General features: G+C 43.5%; 2 protein-coding genes across 2 annotated transcripts; both read left to right on the top strand.

The window, feature by feature from the left end:
- The first annotated feature begins 377 nt into the window (after positions 1 to 377).
- Positions 378 to 10,405, top strand: LOC112230715 (olfactory receptor 1-like). Its single transcript, XM_042311546.1, has 7 exons — positions 378 to 443; positions 803 to 994; positions 7,314 to 7,366; positions 7,682 to 7,903; positions 8,075 to 8,191; positions 8,322 to 8,516; positions 10,077 to 10,405. The coding sequence occupies exons 2-7, from the start codon at positions 848 to 850 to the stop codon at positions 10,333 to 10,335; spliced, it is 993 nt and encodes a 330-aa protein (XP_042167480.1). The 5' UTR covers positions 378 to 443; positions 803 to 847; the 3' UTR covers positions 10,336 to 10,405.
- Positions 10,406 to 18,802: 8,397 nt separating this feature from the next.
- On the top strand, positions 18,803 to 20,185 carry LOC112230631 (olfactory receptor 10G7-like). The gene has a single exon (XM_024396904.1). It carries the CDS (start codon positions 18,943 to 18,945, stop codon positions 19,891 to 19,893), a length of 951 nt encoding a protein of 316 aa, XP_024252672.1. The 5' UTR covers positions 18,803 to 18,942; the 3' UTR covers positions 19,894 to 20,185.
- Positions 20,186 to 21,302: the final 1,117 nt, after the last annotated feature.

Below are 21,302 nucleotides of genomic sequence, written 5' to 3'. Positions count from 1 at the left end.
AAAATTACCACAATTACCAAAACATAAAAAATTGAACTCTGGTGAGATCTGAATGGTCAACTCTCCTATTTCTCTCTACTTTCTTTTTCTCTCCTTTCTCCTCTTTCTCTCTCCTCCTTCCTCATCTTTTTACTGCCTCCCTCCTCTCTCTTCTCAGCCTGTGTGGTTGGTAGTTCCAGAAGGGCAATGAGTTGTGTCCTATGACAACAACAACAACAACAGCAAGGGTATTAATCTCTGACACGTCTACTTCACTCAATCTAGGCATGTCATACACAAGTACGGTGGCCCACAGGGGACATCCTACTACAGATTCACCATGAGGCTGCAGGTATAACAGTTGAGGTGGACTCAGAGCCAGCACCACTAATTGGTCTTCAGTCCAACACACATCACCAGACTACTGAAGAGAGACATTTGGATCAAGTCTGTGGTAAGACCAGGTAAGACTTAGTTTCTGCAGTATGTAGTTGTACCATGTTAGACTATACAGTATGAGGGTTCAACAGGTATGAGTTATTCTAATGGAGGGAAGGTGAAACCAATATCACCTTTCCAGTGCTATTCCTTGGATTATTCATTAGAATTGTTTAACTGTATCTGAGGTAAAAGTCAAATGGATTCTATTTCGTACTTTGTTGTCAGTTAAATTAATTGTATTCTTAGTTTTTTAAATATAATTACATGAAAAATAGACAATTGAACTTGGATATTTGCCCTTGTATTGATGATGTTTCACCCATTGCAATGTCTCAACAGGTGAATTAAAAAACAGTCATGTATTTATTTTATATTTCCACAGATTATTACGAGCCAGGAGGAATCACTGATAACACCACCAGTCAGGATGAGTTACCTGACCTCTGACCCTAACCAGACAGATAACATTGACACCATTATCCGACCCCCTTATTTCTTCATCAGTGGTTTCATCGACATCCCCCACATGAAGTACTATTACGTCTTCCTCTGCTTCGTATACATCATGTCTCTGGTTAGTCCATAGCTCTGGTCTACGCTGTTACAAACTAGCTCTGGTCTACGCTGTTACAAACTAGCTCTGGTCCAGTCTTTTATTAACTAGCTCTGGTCCAGTCTGTTACAAACTAGATGTAGTCCAGGATGTTACAAACTAGCTCTGGTCTACGCTGTTACAAACTAGCTCTGGTCTACGCTGTTATTAACTAGCTCTGGTCCAGTCTTTTACTAACTATCTCTGGTCCAGTCTTTTATTAACTAGCTCTGGTCCAGTCTTTTACTAACTAGCTCTGGTCCAGTCTTTTACTAACTAGCTCTGGTCCAGTCTTTTACTAACTAGCTCTGGTCCAGTCTTTTACTAACTAGCTCTGGTCCAGTCTTTTACTAACTAGCTCTGGTCCAGTCTGTTACAAACTAGCTCTGGTCCAGTCTGTTACAAACTAGATGTAGTCCAGGATGTTACAAACTAGCTATGGTCCAGGGAGTTACGTATCGCCATCGTCAGCAAGTTGATCCACTTGATAAGCTAGAAAATGTTTCACTTTCCTATCGAAATCACACTTGTATATGTTTTTTGAACTTAAGAAAACCTGGTATGGTGCAGTATCATTTCAGCTGGGGGCCTGTTGCGCCCATAGTCAACAGGTGAGAAATGAAAAGTGAAAAAATGAATTTACCTGTATTTACATTTTGGGTCGTGTGTGTGTGTGTGTGTGTGTGTGTATTGGGTCTAGGTTGTAACGGTTTTGACTTGAGGTTATTATTTATAGGGGTGCCAGGTAGGTTGTGCCTACCAGAGAAAACATTAGTTTCTCCTTTTAGTTTGGGTGGGGATGAGTCCCATCTGGTCCGTCAAGTCTACACCAATACAAAGGACTTATGTAAAAGTCAGGATGGAAATAAACTTTTCATAAACCCTTAAAACATTGGAAAGAACTTCAAAAACAACTATATTCTTTTGCGTGGGTTGTATTAGCAACAACAATGATTACACACATATAATAATATCACAATGAGTTCTGGTTCCTCCAGAAATGTCCTGTACCTCGGGCCTAAAAAGAGTCCAGCCCGGTAAAGGAGTTCAGTGAACTCAAGTGACTTTTGTCACGCAATGTTTGTCCGTTCATTCCGTGTAGCGTAAACCCAGTATTAAACATACAATCAATATAACAATTATTTTACCACAGAACTTTAAAGCGTATCAACTCTTACTAAGTCCTCAACTACAACTAACTACATAAATCAAAGTATACATCGCATCAAAACAAATGAAATACCGTATACAAAAAGGTGGTAGTCAGTCGGTCAGTCAGACAATCCAATCCGCCAATAGATCTCCAGCGGAGAAAGGCCACGAAGAACGGAGAGGTGTAGTCCATGGACGCAAAGAGTGGATCCGATCCTGGGTAAACTCTCTTAGGCTACAAAACACACGTTTAACGGCAACAAAACAAACGGAATAGAGAAGCTTCGGCACTGAGGGTTGAACACATCCTCATTCACGTCTCCATCACAACCCCACTTTTGCGCAGCTGATGCTGGCTATTTAATTGGGAATTAAAGGGAAAGCGCCCTATTGGAAGGAGCTGCACTGAGACGGTTCAGAATAATTCAGGGCCGTCACACACCCCCTCCCTGGAAAAAGCCGACCATTGCCCTGGAAGGCACATCTTGGTCGGGGAAACCGAGAAAGGTCTCATCGCTTTCCTCTACAAAAATATTCATGACTTTTTGGAGCTCACGCTCCTCAGCTGAAGGATCACAGGCCTTAAGGTGTGAGACTTCTGAGTCTGGGAATCCAAGAAAAGTCTCCTCACTTTCCTCTTCAAAGATATCCAGGACCTTGCGGCGCTCAATCGCCTCCAATTCCTCAGCCGAGGGTAACAGGCCTTAAGGCGTGAGACATGGACAACGCGCATATCTTCACCTGTGTCCTCTTTCACCACTCGGTAGTTCAAAGGGCCCATCTGCTCCACAATCCTATATGGTCCTTGCCATTTAGGAGCGAGCTTGGCAGAGAAGAATTGTTCAGCTTTCGAGTAAGGATGAGAGCGAAGCCACACCCGATCACGAAGCTGGAACTGCATGTCTCGTCTGTTCTTATCATAATTTCTCTTCTGCTTGAGTCGAGCCTGGATCGTGTTCTTTGAGACAAGAGCTCTCAAGTCGTGGAGATGGACTACCTGGTCATAGCAAGCAGCGTCTGGAGTAAGCTGCTGGGGCTGTAGCACCATATCCAAGGGTCCTCGGAGAGGACGACTTAGGTTCAGCTCTGCAGGTGTGACTCCAGTGGACTCTTGCACAGCAGAATTCAGGGCAAATCGAAACTCGTGAAGGTGCTTGTCCCAGTGTTTGTGCTGGGTCCCTACATAGGAAGCAATCATTGTCTTCAAGGTTCGATTTACTCTCTCAGTGAGATTGGTCTGTGGGTGATAGGCTGTGGTCAACTTCTGTCTCAGGTTCCATCTTTGGCAGGTCTCCTCAAAGAGATCAGAGACAAATTGGGAACCTCGATCAGACAGGATGTAATCAGGCACTCCCCAGCGAGTCAGGATCTCTTTCGTAAGGATGTTAGAGACGGTCCTTGCTGTGGCCTGACGCAGGGAAAATAGCTCCACCCACTTTGAATAATAATCAACAAAAACAAGCATGTACACATTCTGATTGGAGCTTCTAGGAAATGGACCCATCAAATCCACTCCTAACATTTCCCAAGGTCGGGTAACCACCGTTTGCTGCAACTTGCCAGCAGGCTTTCTACCTTCTGGTTTGTACATTTGACAAACCTGACAGTTTCGGATGTGCGACTTCACATCCATGCCCAGATTTGGCCAGTACAGTAACGCTTGCAACCGCTTGTAGGTTTTGAACCTGCCCAAATGACCAGCTAATGGGTCTTCATGGAAATGTTGAAGCAGTTGAAGGCGTAGAGTTTCAGGTATGTACATTTGGTAGAGTGTTCTGTGAGGTAGTTGTACAACACGGTAGACTTTGTCTTCAATGATGGTCAGCTTTGTGGTAGGATTGACCATCTTTTCTCCATCTTCCAGGATAGTCTGGTACAAAGCCTGTACTTCTGGATCATCCTGTTGGGCTTTCCATATGGCCTCATCAGAGATGGGAAAGTCCGTTTTGGGCGAGTCTCGACTGCTTGACAGGACAGTAGCACATGTAAGAGGAGGGCCACCGTTATCACAAGCAGGAGCTCTGGACAAGGCATCTGGAACAGTGTTGTATTTTCCTTTCCTGTATTCTACTGCAAAGGTGAACTCTTGCAACCGTAGAGCCCATCTTATGAGTCTGGTACTTGGTTTGTTGGTCTTGAACACCCACACAAGGGAGGAATGGTCAGTGACCACAATGAAGTGTCTTCCCTCCAGGTAGTACCTCCACTTTTCCAAAGCCCAGACAACTGCAAGGCACTCTTGCTCGGTTGTGGAGTAGTTCCGTTCTGCTCCATTCAATGTCCGACTGGCGAACGCTAGCACTTCTTCAGTGCCAAGTCCAGTCTGTTGGACTAGGACAGCACCAAGTCCAACATCACTTGCATCAGTGTAAACAACAAAAGGGCAATCAAAGTTGGGATGACCTAAAATGGGAGGTGTGACGAGGTGTCGTTTCAGGGTTTCAAAGGAGGTCTGGCACTCTGCCGTCCATTGGAATTTCACTCCTTTTCGCTTCAACGCGTTGAGGGGTTCTGCCACCTGGGAGAAGTTCGACACAAACCGATGGTACCAGCCAGCCATACCAAGGAACCGTTGAAGGGCCTTGAGTGTGGTTGGCACAGGGAAGTCTTGTACAGCCTTCGTCTTTTCAGGATCCACATGAATGCCGTCAAAAGACACAATATGGCCAAGGAACTTCAGGGAGGTTTGGCAGAAGTTGCTCTTCTTCATATTCAAGGTCAGACCAGCTTCTCTTAGCTTGTCCAACACTGCTTGAAGATCTTGAAAGTGTCTTTCTCTGTTCTGAGAGTAGATAATTATATCGTCCAGGTAGACGAAACAGATCTTCCCTTTGAGCTCACCTAACGCAATCTCCATGAGTCTTTGGAAAGTGGCAGGGGCATTCTTTAATCCAAAGGGCATCACCTTAAAGGAAAACAAGCCCTCAGCACAGACAAAAGCAGTCTTGTCCTTGCTTTCCTGGTCCATCTCAACCTGCCAATAACCACTATTGAGGTCAAGGGTAGTGAACACAACAGCGCCAGACAATGACTCCAGGATCTCGTGGATGGTGGGAAGAGGATAGGCATCAGTCTGGGAAACATTGTTGGTCTTCCTATAGTCCACACAAAATCTAAGACCACCAGTCTTTTTTGGGATGAGGACAACAGGAGCAGCCCAGGGAGAGGAGGAACGTTCTATTATATCTTGTGTTAACATATCATTAATGAGTCCCTTTTGGATGATTAGCTTCGCTGGGGACAAACGATATGGCTTTTGCTTGATCGGCATTTCCTGTGTAAGGAATATTTTGTGCTTCAGGAGCCCGGTGCGTCCTAGCTTTGAAGTACATACATCAGCATTATTCTGCAGCTGTTCCAACAGCCTTAACTCCTCTGGCTGTTCCAGCTGAGCTCTTCTCACAGCCTGTAAAAGGAAATCGTCAGAAGGATTATCAAGGGTTAGTGGTACCGGAGCAACGGCAGAGAAGAGTGCCACATTTGAACCCCAATCATGTAACTTTGTAGCTTCTGATTGGTGCGGTATTAACTGAAAGGAAGGGGATGTCGATGGGGGGGCGTAGGCAGTGACTCTTGGAGTTTCAGCTCTGGTTAAAGCACCCAGAGTAGGATGGTCATTCCTGCAAAGAGAGTTAGGTGTGTTGGCCTGTTGTGATTTGTGGTTTCTGGAAGGGTTTACTTGATACGGTCTTGGACATGTAGCTGAAGAATGTCCCTTTTGGCTACATCTCCAACAGAACATGAGAGGGGTCTTGGCTGGAGACTCTAGCTGTTGTTGATAGTCTGTCTTGGGTAACCGTTTGGGTGTCTGTTTCTTTCTCTGGTCATATTGCTGTTGGCAGTCTCTGTCCTTCTCAAACTGCTGTCCCAAGCGAACCAGTCCATCGACAGTGGTGACTCGTTCTCGGAGTTGACTGGCTAGTAGTGGGTTGATGTTCTTCAAGATCAATTTAATGACCTCTTCCTCCTCAATGCCAGGTTTCCACCTTCTGCACAGGGAGTGGTAACCGTATGCAAAGTCACGGATACTCTCTTTCTCGCTTTGCACTCGATTCCTGACTCTGTCTGCCAGCTCATCTGTGTAGTCCTCAGACAGAAATGCAGAGGAAAACTTGGCCTCAAAGTCAGCCCAGGAGGTAGTGGTGAGACGTGCAACATCCCACCAGTCTCGAGCTGTCCCATGCAACACATTCCTCAATGTGGCAAGGAGTTCTTCCTAAGCCAGGGATTGTGGTGTGCCAGGGGTGCCATTTTTTATGTAACGGTTTTGACTTGAGGTTATTATTTATAGGGGTGCCAGGTAGGTTGTGCCTACCAGAGAAAACATTAGTTTCTCCTTTTAGTTTGGGTGGGGATGAGTCCCATCTGGTCCGTCAAGTCTACACCAATACAAAGGACTTATGTAAAAGTCAGGATGGAAATAAACTTTTCATAAACCCTTAAAACATTGGAAAGAACTTCAAAAACAACTATATTCTTTTTGCGTGGGTTGTATTAGCAACAACAATGATTACACACATATAATAATATCACAATGAGTTCTGGTTCCTCCAGAAATGTCCTGTACCTCGGGCCTAAAAAGAGTCCAGCCCGGTAAAGGAGTTCAGTGAACTCAAGTGACTTTTGTCACGCAATGTTTGTCCGTTCATTCCGTGTAGCGTAAACCCAGTATTAAACATACAATCAATATAACAATTATTTTACCACAGAACTTTAAAGCGTATCAACTCTTACTAAGTCCTCAACTACAACTAACTACATAAATCAAAGTATACATCGCATCAAAACAAATGAAATACCGTATACAAAAAGGTGGTAGTCAGTCGGTCAGTCAGACAATCCAATCCGCCAATAGATCTCCAGCGGAGAAAGGCCACGAAGAACGGAGAGGTGTAGTCCATGGACGCAAAGAGTGGATCCGATCCTGGGTAAACTCTCTTAGGCTACAAAACACACGTTTAACGGCAACAAAACAAACGGAATAGAGAAGCTTCGGCACTGAGGGTTGAACACATCCTCATTCACGTCTCCATCACAACCCCACTTTTGCGCAGCTGATGCTGGCTATTTAATTGGGAATTAAAGGGAAAGCGCCCTATTGGAAGGAGCTGCACTGAGACGGTTCAGAATAATTCAGGGCCGTCACAAGGTGGGCAACACCTTCGTCATGATGGTTATCTACATGGACAACAGTCTCCACAGGTAATCAGTCCTCTTTTATCTCAGTGGCAATAATACAGCAGAATTCTACCTTTATTGGACTGTATTTTTGCAGTTCCAGAACCCAACCAGATGAACCACAACACAAACAACACAAGCTGAAGTAGCACAGGGGCTCTGGCTGCTAACTTACACATTACAGATGACGGTGTAAAGATGTTTAGGATCTCCACTTTTTGTCTACTTCTTTACTGATTGATTGTATTTACCTTCTCTGTAATTGTCTATGTCCTGTGTTTGTTGCATAAACAACATTTTCCCCATGGAGATAATCAAGTCAGGATCTTACCCTTACAGCCCCAAGTACGTTGCTGTGTTCAACCTGGCCTTCACAGACGTGTGTGGGAGCACTGCCATGGTCCCCAAGCTCCTGGATACGTTCCTGTTCAGCAGACAGCTCATCTCCTACAACCAGTGCCTCGCTAGCCTCTTCTTCATCTTCCTCTTCCTCAACATGCAGTCCTTCAACCTCACCATCCTCTCTTACGACAGACTGGTGGCCATCTGCTGCCCGCTCAGGTCTCAGATAATACATCAAATCTAATAATTCAAAAACTACAATTTAAAAGGCCTTCATAATTGCCCCTTGTGTGATAATAATGTTTCTGCTTTCACTGACAATTCAACCTGATATATGGATACACTGCATCTAAAATCCCTGATAACAGCTTCTTTCCACCGTCCATATAGGTACCATATGATGGTGACTCACAGGTCCATGTTCCAGCTGACGGGTGCTGCCTGGGCGTTTGCTGTGTTCCTGATGTTGCTGGCTGTGTGCCTCATCACCCGTCTCTCCTTCTGCCGGTAGGTGGCTGAGGAGGTGAACCTGTTGCCGAAAGGTTACCGGTTTGAATCCCGGGCCGGGTGCTGTAAAAATAAATGATCAGTTGATCACCGTAACATATGGACAAGATGAAGATGTATTGTATTGTAGGTCTCTGGTGATCAACAGCTACTTCTGTGACCACGGTCCCCTGTACCGTCTGGCGGCCCCCTGTTCTGATGTGGTCCCTAACAAAGTGATGGCATATCTCATCTCTACAGTCCTCTTTCTCCCCATGGTCTTCATCATATCATCATACATCTGTATCACACACGCCCTGTTCACCATCACACTGCCCCAGGACAGGTGAGAAGTCATACTGATCAGAGTCAGAGATTTAGCCAGAGATTTAGTTTATATATACATATAGCTCTGATACTGATTGTTGTGCTGCCTCAGATATACACTCCAGACCAAAAGTATGTGGACACCTGCTCCTCAGACATCTCATTCCAAAATTATGGGCATTAATATGGAGTTGGTCCCCCCTTTGCTGCTGAAACAGCCGCCACTCGTTTGTGAGTGCTTTTCACTAGATGTTGGAGCATCGCTGTGGGGACTTGCTTCCATTCAGGCACAAGAGCATTAGTGAGGTCGGACGATGATGTTGGGCGAATAGGCCTGGCTCGCAGTCAGTGTTTCAATTCATCCCAAAGGTGCTTGATCGGGTTGAGGTCAGTGCTCTGTGCAAGCTAGTCAAGTTCTTCCACACTGATTTCGACAATCCATTTCTGTTTGGACCTCGCTTGGTGCACTTGGGTATTGTCATGCTGAAACAGGAAAGGGCCTTCCCCAAAGTGTTATCACAAAGTTGGAAGCACAGAATCCAGAATGTCATTGTATGCTGTAGTGTAAAGGTTTCCCTTCACTGGAACTAAGAGGCCTAGCACGCACCATGAAAAACAGCCATGGACCATTATTCGTCATCCACCAAACTTTACAGTTGCCACTATGCATTGGGGTAGATAGCGTACTCCTGGTCTCTGCCAAATCCAGATTCTTGGCATTGCGCACAGTGATTTTAGGCTGTTTGCAGTTGATCAGCCATGGAAACCAATTTCATGAAGCTCCAGAAGAAAAGTGAATTGCTTCCAAAGGCAGATTGAAACTCAGTAGTGAGGACAGAAGATTTTTACACACTACACACTTCAGCACTCAGCGGTCCCGTTCTGTAAGCTTGTGTTACCACCATTTCCAATTTCCAATAAAAACACCTACAGTTGACCGGGGCAGCTCTAGCAGGGCAGAAATTTTATGAACTGACTTGTTGGAAGGAAGCATCCTATGACAGTGCCACATTGAAAGTCACTGATCTCTTAATTAAGGCCGTTCTATAGCCAATGCTTGTGTATGGAGATTGCATGGCTGTGGGCTCGATTTTATACAGTTTTATACACCCGGGTGTGGCTGAAATAACCAAATCCACTAATTTGAAGGGGTGTCTACATACCGTTGTATATATAGTGTATGTTGTTCTAGTGATAAATGTTGTAAATACTGAGAATGTCATTGACCTGGATAGATGATGACTCACTGTACTGACACTTTTGTCCTTTTCTCTCTGTCTCTCTCTTTCTCTCTCTTTCGCTCTCTTTCTCTCTCTCTGTCTCTCTTTGTCTCTCTGTCTCTCTCTCTCTCTCTCCCCCTCTCTCTCCCTCTCTCTCCCTCCCTCTCTCTCCATATCTCTCCTTCTCTCTCCCTCTCTCTACGTCTCTCTCTCTACTTCTCTCCCTCTCTCTCCTTCTCTCTTCCTCTCTCTCCCTCTCTCTCCTTCTCTAATTTTCTCTCTCTCTCATTCTCTCTCTCCCTCTCTCTCTCCCTCTCTCTCATTCTCTCTCTCCTTCTCTCTCTCTCTCCCTCTCTCAGAGTCAGAGCCTTGAAGACGTGTACCTCACACCTGATACTCGTAGCCATATTCTACCTGCCTGTTAATTTCACATACTTCCTTCACTCAATCATACCAACCAACGCCCGGATCATCAACCTCTCCCTGACCTCGGTGCTGCCGCCCATGCTCAACCCCATCATATATGTTCTGAAGACAGAGGAGTTTAAGGAATCGGCCAAGAAGCTGCTTAGTAAAAGAAGAGCACAGAGAGCTGTGGTGCTGAACCAATCAACATGAAGTGTTACTATTTATTTATATCTCTATTTGACTTGTTTTTGATTGATATGCTGTGTAAGATATACTGTGTCTGCCATAGTGAATAATTGTTTCAATTAAATGTAAAATTGTTTTTCTTCTAAATTATATATTTATATTATTTTGGCGATATTCCTTTAAAGCCATATAGAAAATTACATAATAAAAAATCTGGATAGAACCCTGATACAAATCAAATCTATTTATAAAACCCTTTCTACATCTCAGTTTTACAAAGTGCCCAGCAAGCAGAATTAGAAGCAATACATTAGAACCAGTAAAAACACCCTAGAAGGATTAACACCCTAGAAGGATTAACACCATAGAAGGATGAACACCCTAGAAGGATTAACACCCTAGAAGGATTAACACCATAGAAGGATTAACACCCTAGAAGGATTAACACCCTAGAAGGATTAACACCCTAGAAGGATTAACACCATAGAAGGATTAACACCCTAGAAGGATTAACACCATAGAAGGATGAACACCCTAGAAGGAAAAACACCCTAGAAGGATGAACACCCTAGAAGGAAAAACACCCTAGAAGGATTAACACCATAGAAGGATGAACACCCTAGAAGGAAAAACACCCTAGAAGGATTAACACCCTAGAAGGATGAACACCCTAGAAGGAAAAACACCCTAGAAGGAAAAACACCCTAGAGAGAAACCAGGCTCGGATGGGAAGCCTGGGGTAGTTGGTAGGGGATGCATTCTACTATAATATCTCTTACAGTATAAGGGTTGACCTGTGTGACCTGTTGACACCCAGGGGATTGTTTGGCCCAGGTGAGTGTCCATCCCTGTTGGCTAGAGAAGCTACCATATAGATAGATACGTGTATGTCAGCCAACCCCTGCATGATGACCTCACCATTGACATCCTATAACCAGGGCCCCCCTAGATTCCTGGAACATGGCTTACGAGCAATCAGTCCTAATCTCTTACACTGCTACATTCAAAACGCCAGTGATATTTCTACATCAACAGTTTCCATCAAATACTATCATGTGTTTTAGTGTCTGGTCTATGCCGTGACGGTCATGGCTAACTCCATCATGGCTGTTATCCACCTGGCCAGGAACCTCCACACGGCCAAGTACGTTGTTAGCTCCAGTAACACAAGTATTCTAATGTCACATAAATCTTTGCATAAATGTGGTATAATTTCTTAACAAGCAGCCTGGATATGTTATTTTAGTTATAGCGCTGGTCCTATGAATCTGTTCACTTTCAACAGTTTTCTCACCGACGTTGTTATAAACTCTGTTATCTTCAACTTAGGGACGTCGTAGTCTTCAACCTGACAGACCTGTGTGTCTCATCCCTAATCTCATAGAGACCTTTCTGTTTGAGAAGCAGTACATCTCCAACCAGGTCTGTCTCAGTAGCATGTTCTTTGTCTATTTCTTCATGACTCTCCAGTCTGTCTCTACACAACATTACACCCCCAAGATATGCTAACCTCTCAGTCATCATAATTCACGGTTAATTCAGTATTATACATAATCATGGAAGCATCCATTCATGTAGACGTTTTTAGAAACATATTCTATTCTTATTTACAATAAAAGTGTCCCCAAAAAAAGGGTCGTATTAGATTGTGTAGAAATGCAGGAAATTAGCTTTAGATGCCAAAGAATACTGGAGGGAGGAAGCCCCAGAGCCCCCACCAGGTTATGTCCCCCCACCTCTAAAGCAAAAGTTTCGCCCCTGGTTTCGGAGGTACTAGAACCTGCACGCCTGGCACAGAAGATCATACCACGCTCAAAGATGCTTAGGTTACTCGTTCCGCCCATTCTATCATTCAATCGAACGGTAACTGAATGTCTCAATGCCTGTCTGCCTGCTTTATATAGCAAGCCACGGCCACATGGCTCACTGTGTATAGGAGCCAACAATTTTAGCGAACGGGATGGTGTTTTAGTGAACAGGGTGGTGTACCTAAAAGCAATTGGCCAATGAGATTATATGTAATATTCATATACTCACTAAGAGGAAGACAGAGGAATTATTGGAGTCTATAAAATGAACACAGCTTGTTCAGGGGCAGAATATTAGATTTTTACCTTGTCAGCTCAGGGATTCAATCTTGCAACCTCTCGGTTACTAGACCAACTCTCTAACCACCAGGCTACCTGCCGCCCCAAATAGGAAGGGATAGGATAGGAAACAACACACACCCATCCACAACCAAAGATGATAAAAAGTAACAGATATGTCTTGTATCAACTTAATACTGAGGGAAACGTCAGCAGAGGACTCCATTTCAAAAGCATCTCTTCAGTCCTCCATCTGTTGACATTTGGAACAACACAAATAAATAATCATAACATTTAAAAGTATGTAAATATAAATTTATATACAAAAATAAGGCTCATATATATATACAAAAGAAGTAACAAAGACAAACAGAAACAAATTGTATTATATAAATACAAATGTATCGAACAAAGAGAATCGAATTATTACACTATTACCCTATTGCTAACAAAAAACACACAAATATAACTAAATTGCAAAAATCCTGTATCACACAAATACACACATAGATAACACACTTATAAAGAAGAGTATTACACTATCACACTTCAAACAAGAAACACACAAACTAAATTACACAACTAATTGCATTAGTACTGAGCAAAGTTTGAGGTGCTCTATTTGATAGATTCCCCTGCTCCGGCTACCTCGGGCTTCCAGTGACCTGAGGTCAACCTAACCCCGCCCACTCCATATCTCATACTTCTGAGTGGGAGACCTTCCCAGGCAGTAGCCTGCTGAGCTCAGAAACTAGAATCAGGACGCCCACTCCATATCTCATACTTCTGAGTGGGAGACCTTCCCAGGCAGTAGCCTGCTAAGCTCAGAAACTAGAATCAGGACGCCCACTCCATATCTCATACTTCTGAGTGGGAGACCTTCCCAGGCAGTAGCCTGCTAAGCTCAGAAACTAGAATCAGGACGCCCACTCCATATCTCATATTTCTGAGTGGGAGACCTTCCCAGGCAGTAGCCTGCCTAGCTCACAAACTAGAATCAGGACGCCCACTCCATATCTCATACTTCTGAGTGGGAGACCTTCCCAGGCAGTAGCCTGCTAAGCTCAGAAACTAGAATCAGGACGCCCACTCCATATCTCATACTTCTGAGTGGGAGACCTTCCCAGGCAGTAGCCTGCTAAGCTCAGAAACTAGAATCAGGACGCCCACTCCATATCTCATACTTCTGTGTGGGAGACCTTCCCAGGCAGTAGCCTGCTAAGCTCAGAAACTAGAATCAGGACGCCCACTCCATATCTCATACTTCTGTGTGGGAGACCTTCCCAGGCAGTAGCCTGCTAAGCTCAGAAACTAGAATCAGGACGCCCACTCCATATCTCATACTTCTGAGTGGGAGACCTTCCCAGGCAGTAGAATGCTAAGCTCAGAAACTAGAATCAGGACGCCCACTCCATATCTCATACTTCTGAGTGGGAGACCTTCCCAGGCAGTAGCCTGCTAAGCTCAGAAACTAGAATCAGGACGCCCACTCCATATCTCTTACTTCTGAGTGGGAGACCTTCCCAGGCAGTAGCCTGCTAAGCTCAGAAACTAGAATCAGGATGCCCACTCCATATCTCATACTTCTGAGTGTGAGACCTTCCCAGGCAGTAGCCTGCTAAGCTCAGAAACTAGAATCAGGACGCCCACTCCATATCTCATACTTCTGAGTGGGAGACCTTCCCAGGCAGTAGCCTGCTAAGCTCAGAAACTAGAATCAGGACGCCCACTCCATATCTCATACTTCTGAGTGAGGGACCTTCCCAGGCAGTAGCCTGCTAAGCTCAGAAACTAGAATCAGGACGCCCACTCCATATCTCATACTTCTGAGTGGGAGACCTTCCCAGGCAGTAGCCTGCTAAGCTCAGAAACTAGAATCAGGACGCCCACTCCATATCTCATACTTCTGAGTGGGAGACCTTGCCAGGCAGTAGCCTGCTAAGCTCAGAAACTAGAATCAGGACGCCCACTCCGACAAGTATTATTGACCCACAGTCCCACACGGTGACATGATATCATTGACGTGACGTGCAAATGAGCGATATAAAACCGATCGCGCATATGTCACCATTCGGGATATTATTTGTATATATATATATATATATATATATATATATATATCATTATTTAATTTATTTTAGCAGGCATCACATGCTGCCCCCGGCAGGATGCCCATGTCACCTGTGCCTAAATCCGACAATGGACATGTGCCAGCATGGCACTGACTGGATGGCATCACTCACTCATTACTCTGAAATGGGAATGTTGTCTGACCACTGCCTGAGCCTTCTGGAACAGCTCCTGATATGTTCTCAATGACCTGAATGTCCTTCTGTTTCACTTCCCTTATGTTCTCAATGGCCTGGATGTCCTTCTGTTTCACTTCCCTTATGTTCTCATTGACCTGGATGTCCTTCTCTTTCACCTCCCTTATGTTGTTATTGGCCTGGATGTCCTTCCGTTTCAGTCCCCTTATCTTCTCATTGACCTGGACTGAGATGACCAGTGGCTTTTCACAATAGTGAATAAAAGGGGGGAGAAGGGACAACCTTGTCTCGTTCTACATTTTCAGTAGTTTATTTTCAAGTGATTTGCAGTAGACAGCATGCAAGGTAGTAACAAAAGTGCTGACCTGCATTGACCTTGTTCTGTAGCCCTTTGACCCTAAACGTCCTAACTCTCCCCAGCCTAAGTTGTCTACCTGTAAACACTCTTCTCAGGTGTATCAACATTATAATTGGCTCTCTGATGACTGCCTATTTGTTAACTCTGTACAGAGTGACATCAGATCCTATGAGAAGGTTGATGTCACAGTGTTGAACATATTACCAACCCACTAACTGTTGGGTGTTTTAGGGACAACGTAGAGAGATGGATAAACAGTCTTTTGGCAAGATTCAGCAAATGTACATTTAGCAGTAATATTTACTTAGCTTGCCTAAACCCATTGCTTTGGCCTGTTGCTTACACATGAGTTAGTCTCTCTCTCACTCGCTCTCTCTCTCACTCTCTCTCTGGCTCTCTCTCTCTCGTAATGAGTGTACAGTAACAAGCTGTATGACAGCAAAGCAGTAATCCCATCAGGTCTAGTGTCCCTGTCACTCTCCTCAGACTCAGGCTCAACAAACAGGTGGTCATCAGAGACCTAATTAGAGTGTTGGTAGACCTGGGATCCTGAGTCATCACCTCACCTGTTTACAGGTAGCCATGCAGGTGATGATGGAACTGTTGTTAGCTACACCATGCTTCAGATGAAGTGGGGGCCTATGTCTCTAGGCCACAATGTTAGGCCCAAATGTACAGTTGAAGTCGGAAGTTCACATACACTTAGGTTGGCGTCATTAAAACTAATTTTCAACCACTCCACAATTTTCTTGTTAAACAAACTATAGTTTTGGCAAGTCGGTTAGGACATCAACTTTGTGTATGACACAAGTATTTTTTCCAACAATTGTTTACATACAGACTATTTCACTGATAATTCACTGTATCACAATTCCAGTTGGTCAGAAGTTAACTTACACTAAGTTGACTGTGCCTTTAAACAGCTTGGAAAATTCCAGAAAATTATGTCATGGCTTTAGAAGCTTCTTACAGGCTAATTTATATAATTTGAGTTAATTGGAGGTGTACCTGTGGATGTATTTCAAGGCCTACCTTCAAACTCAGTGCCTCTTTGCTTGACATCATGGAAAAATCTAAAGAAATCAGCCAATACCTCAGAAAAACAATTGTAGACCTCCACAAGTGTGGTTCATCCTTGGGAGCAATTTCCAAATGCCTGAAGGTACCATGTTCATCTGTACAAACAATAGTACGCAAGTATAAACACCATGGGAACACATAGCCATCATACCGCTCCGGAAGGAGATGCGTTCTGTCTCCTAGAGATGAATGTACTTTGCTGCGAAAATTGCAAATCAATCCCAGAACAATAGCAAAGGACCTTGTGAAGATGCTGGAGGAAAAAGTTGCAAAAGTATCTATATCCACAGTAAATTGAGTCCTATATCAACATAACCTGAAAGGTCACTCAGCAAGGAAGACGCCACTGATCCAAAACCTCCATAATTAAGACAGACTACTGTTTGCAACTGCACATGGGTACAAATATCATACTTTTTTGAGAAATGTCCTCTGGTCTGATGAAACAAAAATACAACTGTTTGGCCATAATGACCATCGTTATGTTTCTAGGAAAAAGTGGGAGGCTTGCAAGCCGAAGAACACCAACTGTGAAGAACACGGGAGTCAGCATCATGTTGTGGGGGTGCTGTTCTGCAGGATGGGTCTGGTGCATGTCACAAAATAGATGGAAATATGAGGTAGGAAAATTATGTGGATATATTGAAGCAACATCTCAAGACATCAGTCAAGAAGTTAAAGCTTGGTCGCAAATGGGTCTTCCAAATGGAAAATTTGTGGGCAGAACTGGAAAAGCGTGTGCGAGCAAGGAGACCTACAAACCTGACTCAGTTACACCACTTCTGTCAGGTGGAATGGGCCAAAATTCACCCAACTTATTTTGGGAAGCTTGTGGAAGGCTACCCAAATCGTTTTACCCAAGTTAAACAATTTAAAGGCAATGCTACCAATTACTAATTGAGCGTATGTAAACTTCTGAGCCACTGGGAATGTGATGAAAGAAATAAAAGCTAAAATAAATAATTCTCTCTAATATTCTTGTGACATTTCAGAATGTAACTGAATCGAATGTAAACTAAAATAAAGATGTGATCCTAACTGACCTACGACAGGAAATCTTTACTAGGATTAAATGTCAGTAATTGTGAAAAACTGAGGTTAAATGTATTTAGCTAAGGTGTATTTAAACTTTCTGACTTCAACTGTATGTTTTCACTATTACCACTACCTTGACATACATTACAATCTGATAGTCATAGTTTTTTCTTGCAGTACGAAGCAGGTGGGGCCATCGAAGTTGTACCTCCATGTGTGAATAGCCTGGGTATATCTAGAGATAGAGTATACATTGCATAACATCTACTGTATCTTTGTCCACATGGAGCCAGTTGGATGGATCAGTGGGACTATCAATTCAATGAGGAAGTGGTAATACTGTTCCCTGATGATGTTTATTAACCTTAATAAGAGAGGGAAACCATTAGTCTAATGATTAGACCTCTGGACCTGGGGACTGTAGGTGTTGAGCCCCAGAGAAAGTGTAGCATAGCATAGCACAGCGTCTAATGATTAAACCTGTGGTCTGAAGGTGTTTACACCCCAGAGATACGATACCACTCACTTAAGGAGATGTATTCAGATCTAGGAGTCTACATCCACAGTACTGCTGGCCTTTTTTCTTAGTGGTAATTCACTGATGGGTATTCAACAGTCATTCCCTGATTAGAGAGGAGAGATGAAAGCCAGTAGTGCTGCAATCTGTGGTTGTCACAATTGTAATCCTCTTCTGACAAAGAGGAGTAGTAGGAAGGATTGGAGGACCAATGCGCAGCGTGCTAAGTGTCCATTTTAATATATAAAACTGAACACTACAAAAATACAAAATAACAACGTGAATGAACAAACGAAAATCGAAACAGACACAGGAAACAATCACCCACAACTCAAAAGTGAAACCAGGCTACCTAAGTATGGTTCTCAATCAGGGACAACGATTGACAGCTCCCTCTGATTGAGAACCATACCAGGCCAAACTCAGAAATCCCAAATCATAGAAAAAGGGACGTAGACAACCCACCCAACTCACACCCTGACCATACTAAAACAAAGACATCACAAATGAACTAAGGTCAGAACATTTATTTATTTATTTTATTTATTTTACCTTTATTTAACCAGGTAGGCAAGTTGAGAACAAGTTCTCATTTACAATTGCGACCTGGCCAAGATAAAGCAAAGCAGTTCGACAGATACAACGACACAGAGTTACACATGGAGTAAAACAAACATACAGTCAATAATACAGTATAAACAAGTCTATATACAATGTGAGCAAATGAGGTGAGAAGGGAGGTAAAGGCAAAAAAGGCCATGGTGGCAAAGTAAATACAATATAGCAAGTAAAACACTGGAATGGTAGTTTTGCAATGGAAGAATGTGCAAAGTAGAAATAAAAATAATGGGGTGCAAACATGACAGTGGTATTATTGGTTGATGACTTTTTGATCTGGGCATTGACTATAAAGTGTGATGGTTTTGTTCAAGTATTCTTACGGCAAACTATATAGGTTTCCAAATAATGATATCTAAGACCAAAACTTAGGCCATGATTCAAAACCAATTGGCTGTCTCCTCCCAGTGGGTCCTGACCTATAATTGGGGAAACAACCCCCCTTCCTTTTCACCACGTGGGTTGGTCACCTAATGTATAAGTGCCGACAGCTTCACAGTGTCGCAGTACACAGCCTAGGGGTTGTAGAGTTCTGTCTACTCAGCTAGTTTCAATAGAGGGATTTGATCGTACGACTTGTGTCACCACTTGTTAGTGTCTTAGTTTAACTATAGAGTTGTTGTGTTTATATATCATCTTTATGTCTGTGTAGGCTGATGCTTGTGTAGGATGTCTTCAGTGAATTTCACTGGGAAGAATGTGGAGGAGTTTACCATCACAGGCTTCGACCACCTCTCTCACCAGAAGCTCCTGGGCTTCCTCATCTTCATCACCTATTTCCTTGTGCTTCTGGGAAGCAGCACCAACATCTGCATCATTTTGACGGACAGACGGCTGCACACGCCCATGTACCTCCTCATCTGTAACCTGGCCATGGTGGACATCATGTTCACCTCCAGCACCAGCACCACCATGATCTCTGTCCTGCTGGGCGAGGTCAAAACCATCTCTTACTACTCCTGCATATCAAGCATGTACATCTACCACCTGGGTGACATCGAAGAGTGTCTGGCCCTGTCCCTGATGGCTTTGGACCGAACCATCGCTATCAGCACTCCTCTTAGGTACCACAGCATACTGACTAACCCACGGCTCTTCCTGTTGATCACAGCTACCTGGCTGATAGGGTTAGGGGTCATGGGGGTAGTAGCAGCTCAGGCAGACAGCCTTCCATACTGCCAGCCCATCATTAGATATATGTTCTGTGACTATCCTGCTATGGTCAGAGCTGCCTGTGTCAACCCTGAACCCTATTGGATGCTTCCCACCATCCTGGGTCTGTGGTTGGTTGGTGCACAGCTCACATTCATTCTGCTGTCATACGTGAATCTGATCTACACAGTACTGAGACTGCCTAACAACGAGAGCAGAGTGCAGGTGTTTAATACCTGTATTTGTCACATCATTGTGGTGTTCTGTTTCTACGCTCCCAAGTTAGTCTCTGTGTTGTTGACGAGGATAGGGGTGAGGCTGAATCTGACGGAGCGTAATGCTTTAATGATTATAGCTACGCTGTTACCTTCTCTGATTAACCCAGTAGTCTACTGTCTGAAGACCAAGGAGATTAGAAAGAGGTTGGTTCAGATACTGTCTAGGAAAAGAACGGCAGTGATGAAATGAGGTAGTGAAAAGTATTATTTTGTGACTTCAAATCAGTGTGTTTAAAGGTTTTAAAGATAATTTCCAATTCAGCTCACATCAGCAGCGTTTACGTTGCCTTTAAGAGTTGCTTTGTCTTCAAGAAAGATCAGATTGAATTTCTGTTGAATAACCACAATCCAAGGTTTAAATATTTCCAGCTTCTTCTGTCAGCACGTTACATTACACCTGAAAATATCTAAATGGTTTTATTTTATTACACTCAATATTCAACATACTTTTTTAAAATTGTTGTTGCAATGTCGAGAGTTATACATGCAAGTTAGAATTTCAATGTACGTTATAGTGTACACAACGTATGTCCTGTGAAAATCACAAATAAACTTGATTTGATTATATAACCCCTATTTATATATATATTTATTTAACTTGAAAAGTCAGTTAAGAACAGATTATTTTTTTACAATGACGGCCTACATCGGACAAACCCGGACAACGCTGGGGCAATTGTGCGCCACCCTATGGTACTTCCAATCACGTCCGGATGGAATCGAACCAGGGACTGTAGTGACGCCTCTTGCAGTGAGATGCAGTGCCTTAGAACGCTGTGACACTTGAGAGCCCTTATATTGTGATCAACAATATGAATAGTGTTGACTCTCTTCCAGGCAGCTCCTTACTACTGACCGAATATCAAACTTTCTGTCTGTGTATAGATACAACCACCCGACTCACACCACAACGCTGATACACACCACAACCACCTGAAACACACCACAACGCTGATACACACCACAACGCTGATACACACCACAACCACCTGAAACACACCACAACACTGATACACACCACAACCAACCGATACACACCACAACAAACAGACAATTGAACAAACACCCAATTATCTAAACACAGATAAAGATTAGACGAAGATGAAAATTGGACAAGGATGAAGCACTCTCGGAATACATTGAACTTTTCGTTATTTCATGGCAAATATTGATCTGGATCTTGTTCTTTCTTATGCCTACTAGGCCAGGACCATAGCCCCAAGCACACCATGAAGAGACTGTCAATAGTACTAGTGGAGCCATGGTATTCAGTTTAGTCATCAGAACTGCTGTATGTAAGGTCTATCAAGACTTTTATTATGGCATCACCATATAGAATTTATGTCTGGGTTTTATTCTGAAAGTACCATCCCATACTCATCTGCGAGTGAGAAGAGTTTCACATGAGAGATGTGTGAATGACAGAGAAGTGAAGTGATGGAGATAACATGTTGTTGTGCAACTAAAATTGGTGCTGCTGCTAGTTGGGAAGGATTCATCTATAGAAAGGAGCTTGATTGGCGTAGTAGTTAATGTCTATTCCCACTGTGTCATCAACATCACCCATTAGAACCATTAATAATGATTGGTTGCATTCAT

Source organism: Oncorhynchus tshawytscha, linkage group LG33, assembly GCF_018296145.1.
Source record: "Oncorhynchus tshawytscha isolate Ot180627B linkage group LG33, Otsh_v2.0, whole genome shotgun sequence".
NCBI lineage: Eukaryota > Metazoa > Chordata > Actinopteri > Salmoniformes > Salmonidae > Oncorhynchus > Oncorhynchus tshawytscha.
Note: the sequence above shows the minus strand (reverse complement) of the source record. Positions and strands in the feature narration are given on the sequence as shown.

Excerpts from the sequence above, each read along its gene's own strand:
- LOC112230715 (XM_042311546.1), top strand. The coding sequence starts at position 848 with ATGAGTTACCTGACCTCTGACCCTAACCAGACAGATAACATTGACACC. Across the intron at positions 995-7,313 it reads TCGTATACATCATGTCTCTG|GTGGGCAACACCTTCGTCAT; the intron begins GTTAGTCCATAG and ends GGCCGTCACAAG. Across the intron at positions 7,367-7,681 it reads ATGGACAACAGTCTCCACAG|CCCCAAGTACGTTGCTGTGT; the intron begins GTAATCAGTCCT and ends TTACCCTTACAG.
- LOC112230631 (XM_024396904.1), top strand. The coding sequence starts at position 18,943 with ATGTCTTCAGTGAATTTCACTGGGAAGAATGTGGAGGAGTTTACCATC.